A 7,744-nucleotide genomic window follows, 5' to 3' on the forward strand; every position below is an offset into this window, starting at 1 on the left:
TAGATAGTTGAATTTTCAACAATGTTGCAACTTTGTGCGGAGCAGGAGGGGAAGAAAACACTATCAGCAGCACCAGAAAGGAGGAAGACAGAGTGTGGGAACACAGGACCTACACTTTCAACACTTTTATTAGACCTGGGTCCAGTGGACCCGAACACCTTGTATGTAATGTAAATGTGTGGGGGGAGGTACAGTATGAGGTCATTGAAAATTAGTTTGGATTTATGTTCTTCACAGAAAATAAGCCAAAGCCAATGAATTTCAGGTTGAAAAAACAATTAATTCTTTAATTTTTCTTTTGAAAAAAACTGAAAACGGGTCTCACAGACCCGAACACCATACAAGGGTTAAAGCGTGCTTTCAGTGACATATTGATTATCTGCTGGGTGAAATGTGTTCATGTGATCAGAAAATGATTCTGCTCTGCTGATGAGTCTGTTCCACTGCCACAAACATGAAACACACACCTCGATACCTGTTCAACCAACCACACCTGTGAAATAAACAGCCATACTGAGCGTTGATCGCTTTTACAACAGGATTGTATTTTACTGGTATTTCTTTTATACTCCTTTTTTATTCCTAATGTCTGTTGTGTTGTAAGGACCGTTTTCTGTGGAAGATGGGGAAACCCTGGCTTAACTCAAGTTTATATCTGTTTATCCTGATAAATAAAAATAATACTAATGAAGGGTGATCAGGCCTTTCCTCAAGATCTGCCCCAAAAACAATCAGAGCTCATATTTGCATAATTACTTTATTTTTTATTCAATTGCTTTATTGTGTACTTCAACTTTCAGCGTTGCAACGCTTAAGTTTGTCATGCTGGATTTAATGGTGACATTAATATCTGTGTGAGTCAGATCATAGCCATCAGCTTTTCCTCTGACAAACCCTCTCTCAGGACTGCGATACATCTTACGATAAAGAGCACTATCACTGTTTGTTTCCTTGTCAAAGACTCCGACGGCGTACCAGTTAGAGTACAGGCCGTAGTCAAAAGGAACCGAGAACAGGACGGCTATTTTCTTCTCAGCTCTGTCTGCAGCTGTATCGTAGAGATCGTAGGTGAAGACTCCAACAGATCCTCGCGCTGTGCCGCCAGTCTTAGAGAACAGAGCGCTGCCACATTCAGAAGGCCCAAGTTTTGTTGGCAAAGGGATTTGGCAGAGTCCGCTAACAAGATGCAGACTAGTGAGGAAAAAGAAAAATATGAATTAATATTCTTATTCCAACAGGACCCTAACTCTCATAATGAGTCAGGTGGATGAGTTTGTTTAGAGAAAGAAACATGGACAGGGCTATTGCTGCTGAGATGACAACATCGTGTCAGTGTTCAGAAGAAATTTACTGCTCGTCTATTCAATTTCAATTCAATTGTATTTATATAGCGCCAAATCACAACAAAAGTCGCCTCAAGGTGCTTCATAGATACAGAGAAAAACCCAACAATCATATGACCCCCTATGAGCAGCACTTTGGCGACAGTGGGAAGGAAAAACTCCCTTTTAACAGGAAGAAACCTCCAGCAGAACCAGGCTCAGGGAGGGGCGGGGCCATCTGCTGTGATTGGTTGGGGTGAGAGAAGGAAGACAGGATAAAGACATGCTGTGGAAGAGAGACAGAGGTTAATAACAGATATGATTCAATGCAGAGAGGTCTGTTAACACATAGTGAGTGAGAAAGGTGACTGGAAAGGAAAAACTCAATGCATCATGGGAATCCCCCGGCAGCCTACGTCTATTGCAGCATAACTAAGGGAGGATTCAGGGTCACCTGGTCCAGCCCTAACTATATGCTTTAGCAAAAAGGAAAGTTTGAAGCCTAATCTTAAAAGTAGAGATAGTGTCTGTCTCCTGAATCCAAACTGGAAGCTGGTTCCACAGAAGAGGGGCCTGAAAACTGAAGGCTCTGCCTCCCATTCTACTTTTAAATACTCTAGGAACAACAAGTAGGCCTGCAGAGCAAGAGCGAAGTGCTCTAATAGGGTGATATGGTACTACAAGGTCATTAAGATAAGATGGGGCCTGATTATTTAAGACCTTGTATGTGAGGAGCAGGATTTTGAATTCTGGATTTAACAGGAAGCCAAGAAAACAGGAGAAATCTGCTCTCTCTTTCTAGTCCCTGTCAGGACTCTTGCTGCAGCATTTTGGATCAGCTGAAGGCTTTTCAGGGAGTTTTTAGGACTTCCTGATAATAATGAATTACAATCGTCCAGCCTGGAAGTAATAAATGCATGAACTAGTTTTTCAGCGTCACTCTGAGACAGGATATTTCTAATTTTAGAGATGTTGCGCAAATGGAAGAAAGCAGTCTTACATATTTGTTTAATATGTGCTTTGAAGGACATGTCCTGGTCAAAAATGACTCCAAGGTTCCTCACAGTGTTACTGGAGGCCAAGGTAATGCCATCCAGAGTAAGAATCTGGTTAGATACCATATTTCTAAGCTTTTCAGGGCCGAGTACAACAACCTCAGTTTGATCTGAATTAAGAAGCAGAAAGTTAGCGGCCATCCAGGTCTTTATGTCTTTAAGACATTCCTGCAGTTTAACTCATTGGTGTGTGTTATCTGGCTTCATGGACAGATAGAGCTGGGTGTCATCTGCATAGCAGTGTAAATGTATGCTATGTCTTCTAATGATGCTGCCTAAGGGAAGCATGTATAATGTAAACAGAATTGGTCCTAGCACTGAGCCCTGTGGAACTCCATAATTAACCTCAGTGTGTGAAGAGGACTCTCCATTTACATGCACAAACTGGAGTCTATTAGATAGATATGATACAAACCACTGCAGCACAGTACCTGTAATACCTACAGCATGTTCTAATCGCTCTAATAGGATATTATGGTCGACAGTATCGAACGCTGCACTGAGGTCTAGCAGGACAAGCACAGAGATGAGTCCACTGTCAGAGGCCATAAGAAGATCATTTGTAACCTTCACTAAAGCTGTTTCTGTGCTGTGATGAGCTCTGAAACCTGACTGAAACTCTTCAAATAAACCATTCCTCTGCAGATGATCTGTTAGCTGTTTGACAACTACTCTTTCAAGGATGTTTGATATAAAGGAAGGTTGGAGATTGGCCTATAATTAGCTAAGACTGCTGGGTCTAGAGATGCTTTTTGAGTAAAGGTTTAACTACAGCCAGCTTGAAGGCCTGTGGTACATAGCTGATCATTAGAGATAGGTTGATCATATTTAAGATCAAAGAATTAATTAATGGCAGGACTTCTTTGAGCAGTTTTGTAGGAATGGGGTCTAAAAGACACGTTGATGGTTTGGAGGAAGTAATTATTGAAGTTAACTCAGAAAGATCAATTGGAGAAAAAGAGTCTAACTTAACATCAATGGTACTAAGAGTACCTGATTCCCTTCTGTTACTTTTATTAGTGATATCAGTGAGGTGTCAGGTGATGTGCAGGCAGCATCTCAGTCACAGTAAGAAGTGTGGTCACCTGGGGTTTTGAAGGGTGTAGCCCTCAGTCTTGTTCGTAATATGAATGACGGACTGCCGAGCGCCCATGGTGTCCGCAAACTAAAGAACAAAAAGAGAGAGAAGAACGTGTTCCTGTCTGTGGGAGCATCTCTGTTCGTAAGACAGTAAACGTGATACAAACACCATCATGTCGTCCACTGTTACAGCCCCAGTGCTCCACCCTGTGGGACTTTTCCAATAAGAGAGACTTTACCTAAAAAGTTTCCTTCAAAAGGCTCTGCAGCTTTATTATTTATTAAAAAACAGTTTGAACATGGAGCACCGTGTGTGTGAGCAGCTGTGACTCACGTTTCCACAGCGAGCGCTCCGAACGAAACGATGGAAAACAGATTCTGAACACGTCAGAGAAAGGAACATCTTTGTCTGTGTTTCAGTCAAATAAACAAGCTCGGACTCACAGTGATGAGATGAATTCAGCTGATCGGTCACCAGTGTTCGTGTGCAGTCCTTGCAGTCTGACTGAGACCAAACAATCCTCGGTTTGTACCCTGAAAGTGAAGCAGAACGTCTGTTCATGAACTAAAGGAGATTTGTAGAGAGATTTTTTTTCCCTTTCCAGAAAAAAATACTACCTCATTTTTTTTCTGGAGATTCGAGAAAAATGTTTTTTTACTCTGACATGTTTTGGTTTATTTCTTTTTGATTGGTCACTAAGATATTTAAAGCAAATCCCCCTCTCGCCCCTGTGGGCTGTCTTTATTGTTCAAGCTCGTATTTGATAGCTAAAGGCTCCACACTAAAACTGGTGATTATTCACTCTGAATTATTCTTATAGGTCCTCCAACTATAAGGTTGCTTTGAAGGTAACATTGTGGTGTTTATCCAGTTGGATTAAGTTTGCAAATGTGCAAAGGGCTGATTATGTTTGCAAGCAGCGTATTCCATTAATATTAATTGCAAATCACTGAATGCAGGACATTATGATCGGGAGCTGAATGAAAGCACAGCTCACTCAACACAAGCTGAACAGCAGAGAGGGAGGAGAGCAGTGAAGAGTAACCCATCTGGCTACACTAAGTAACAGTTACTGTGGAATAGCTCAGGCCGCATTCAGTGTGTTTCGTCTGATTCCTGGACTCTGATCACGCATTAACAGGTCATGGCGGACACGCTCGGCCTCGTTGGGCCAGCTGTGAGTCCGTTACCGTGAACTATGGAGCGGCAGATTTGTGTTGGAACTGAGCTGCACACAGCTGATGTTGATGTGTGCATCGGAGACCATTCAGATGGAAACCTGCAGACCCACAGAGCTGAGAACTGTCTCTGCACATCTGCCTGTGTTAGAACAGGAAGTAGTTTCTAATTTCATCAAGCTTGTCAACTTCCTGTGGTCGCAGAGATGTTAAAAACAGGAAGTGTGGTTGCTAAGCTGTTGCTATGTGTGCTGATGTCACACAGACTAGGATGAGGTGCAATATATTGGACAATTCACACAATTCACAGTATATCAGTTTAGTGTTCACCTCTCTCGAATAAAACACCACCAAAAATGTGTTTTCCTATTAAAGGTGACAAATTTTGTAATGTAATGTGATGCGTTACACACAAACAAGCCTTACTGCTCGTATTTATCAGGTCTTCTCCTCGTGCATTTAACAAAATAGAAATACAGGTGTAGTTCATTACCCCGTCTGCTTTTTGTAAAGATGACTTTATTCTGATGTCATTGTTTGATAGAAACACGTCTGTCTAGTGGCTAGAATGCTGGCAGTGCGCCCAGTCACCGCTCACTGTTTTAGGACATTTAAATGCAAAAATGCGTCTTTTTTAATGTCCGCTAAAGTTAGCGTTGTAATAGCAAACAAGTATTTTTGATGCAATTGCATTTAAAAACAAAAGTGCCATTTTTTTCTCCCCTCTGAGGTCAGTGGGAGGAGGCACAGACCCACCATTTAAACTGAACCCCTTTTGGTTACACACTTTTGGTTGTGAAATCACAACAGTCCGATGGGCGTGTACAGGGCGATGGCTGTGTAGATGTTGAGGTAGAACGTGAAATATGTGACTCTGTGTGTCTCCCATCCTCTCAGTGTTGGGATGGTGAATGAAGGAGTTTTGTGCAGTTCCAGCAGAGACACTAAAACACAGCAGTGATTGTGTCCAAACAGACAAACATGAACTAAATGCAGTGAAGCTGCTGTTTGTCTGAGTGCATCAAATGTCTGAGGGAGCTCACTGCACAGGAACGTTTACTTTTATTTCACTGTGAAGGCTGAACCCTCTCTGAAGGCAGCAGCATCATTTCAGAGTTTTAGAGTCGAACATTTCTAACAGGAAGTGATCAGAAGTCTACAAAAGGCTCTGAATCCTCAAACACTGAGAGGAAATCTGCTGTTCATGCTGCTGATCGTGTTGTCAACATTTCAACACTAACTCCAGATGTTTCCAGTTGCACATCCATCACATCAGGGAAGTTCTGGCAGCAAAAACTGACCAAAGGCTGAAAACACTCATTTATCTGTGAGCAGCATCAACTTTTAGACAACAGGAAACATCAGAAAACATTTTTACATCAGTCCCAAAATGAACAGAGTTGCTGCCTCCATCTACAAACTGCCCCACATGCAGAACCACAAACTCCACCCTGCACTGAGAACTGAAAAAGTCTTCATTGTTACTTTTCTACAGATCATCACTGAAAATATCATAACTGACTCATCATGAAGTCTTTTTTCCTTCAAACTACAAACATCCTGGACATTAAATGTTTCTGTAAACAGCAGCAGAAACTTTCAGGAACTGAAGACAAAACTTCAGACTTCAACACAAACAAATGTATGAACCCGGTCTCTGCCGCCATCTTTTATATACAAGCTATAGATAGTCTACAGTGGAAATAATAATTGAAACCAGCAAACACACAATCACGAAAAAGCAGAAGTTATACTGATGTTAGCCAGGAAAACATTACAGACTGCTTCCATTACCTTCACAGCGTCAGTCACAAACATTTACTTCAGGAAAGTGAAATTAAAGTTTGAACAGGAAGGAAACACCCACAGAGGCATCTGAGGACACCGAAACAAACACACTCTGTGCTGCGTTCTAGTGCATCTTGGAAACTCCCAAATCTCTGGCAGGTTATCTAAAGGTGATTTATTTCTTCCGGTTTTCCTGTTTGAAACACAAACATCCGTCATCACTTTGTTGTTCTTCTTCCTGCAGCGTTTGAATATTTCAGCACAAAACTGATGTTGGTTCAAAGCTCATTTCAACCTGTTGAAGTCATGAATGAAAGTGCAGACTGAGAGTGGATCACATGATGTCTAAGGTGTGTCATGTGACATGTTCAGTATTGTCACACATGTCTAGATTGTCCCTGATATCATAGCTGCTCAAACACTGATGATTATATTTGAAAAATTATTCCTGATGGCAGCAAAGTTTGAATGGAGCTCTCTGTCTGTGCTGATTTGTCGCCCTCTGGAGGTCAAAGCACAAACTGCATGATGTCACTGTAACCACCACAGTGACAGGAAGTGTTTTTATGACTGAAACACTGAAATGATGCTAACAGCTGTCGTTAGGCTCACTGACAGCAGTGCTGATGTGTTCATGTCCAACACTGGCTCAGGTCAGACTCCTTCATCCTTCTCCAGCGTGAAGCTGCCCTCAGACCCACAGGAGCTCTGACCTTTGACCTCCTGACCCTAACCATTTTAGTCTTGTTGCATCTTTAAATGCAAATCCATCCAAACTGTAGCCGACCACCAGAAGCTGGAGTTTGTGTTTCCAGCTCAGACGTGTTAAAAGCTGCTGCTGTGCTACATTTGTCATTTCCTGCTTTCACTACCATCCATGTCAAAGTGCTGAAGTCATCTGATCACTTTAATGCAGTAAAGCAGGAGCTGTGAGTCTGACATTTATTTACTGTCATCACAAACACACACAGCTGGATTAGCACCAGACAAAGGGCTGAAAAGATGAAAATCAGCATTTGATTATTATTATTATTATTATATATCCTGTTTATGTGGATGCACTTTTCTATCTGTCAGTGCTGAAGCAGACGTCACTGATCACATGACTCTGAGGGATGTTTCCAGCACCTCGCTGAATCTGAGCCATGAAGATTTAAGGCTCAGCTCTGAAGGCAAAGCAGGTCTGAGCCTGTGTTAGTGAGCTGTACTTAATAAAGTGGCAGCAAGGACTCAGTCAGTAATGATCAGAGCCAGCAGGGGGCAGCACAGAGAGGCGAGGCGCTGTCAGAGAAGCAGGCTGACATCAGACTGGTCATATTC

At 42.1% G+C, this 7,744-nt stretch overlaps 1 protein-coding gene across 1 annotated transcript; it reads right to left on the reverse strand.

The window, feature by feature from the left end:
• Positions 1 to 352: 352 nt before the first annotated feature.
• On the reverse strand, positions 353 to 6,675 carry LOC113029744 (bryoporin-like). The gene is made up of 4 exons (XM_026180735.1): positions 6,431 to 6,675; positions 3,902 to 3,991; positions 3,463 to 3,542; positions 353 to 1,191 (listed from the first exon to the last, which is right to left on the reverse strand). Exons 3-4 carry the CDS (start codon positions 3,528 to 3,530, stop codon positions 765 to 767), a joined length of 495 nt encoding a protein of 164 aa, XP_026036520.1. The 5' UTR covers positions 3,531 to 3,542; positions 3,902 to 3,991; positions 6,431 to 6,675; the 3' UTR covers positions 353 to 764.
• Positions 6,676 to 7,744: the final 1,069 nt, after the last annotated feature.

This window comes from Astatotilapia calliptera, chromosome 9 (assembly GCF_900246225.1).
Source record: "Astatotilapia calliptera chromosome 9, fAstCal1.2, whole genome shotgun sequence".
Taxonomy (NCBI): Eukaryota; Metazoa; Chordata; class Actinopteri; order Cichliformes; family Cichlidae; genus Astatotilapia; species Astatotilapia calliptera.

Excerpts from the sequence above, each read along its gene's own strand:
- LOC113029744 (XM_026180735.1), bottom strand. The coding sequence starts at position 3,530 with ATGGGCGCTCGGCAGTCCGTCATTCATATTACGAACAAGACTGAGGGC. Across the intron at positions 1,192-3,462 it reads TACACCCTTCAAAACCCCAG|TCTGCATCTTGTTAGCGGAC; the intron begins GTGACCACACTT and ends TTTCCTCACTAG.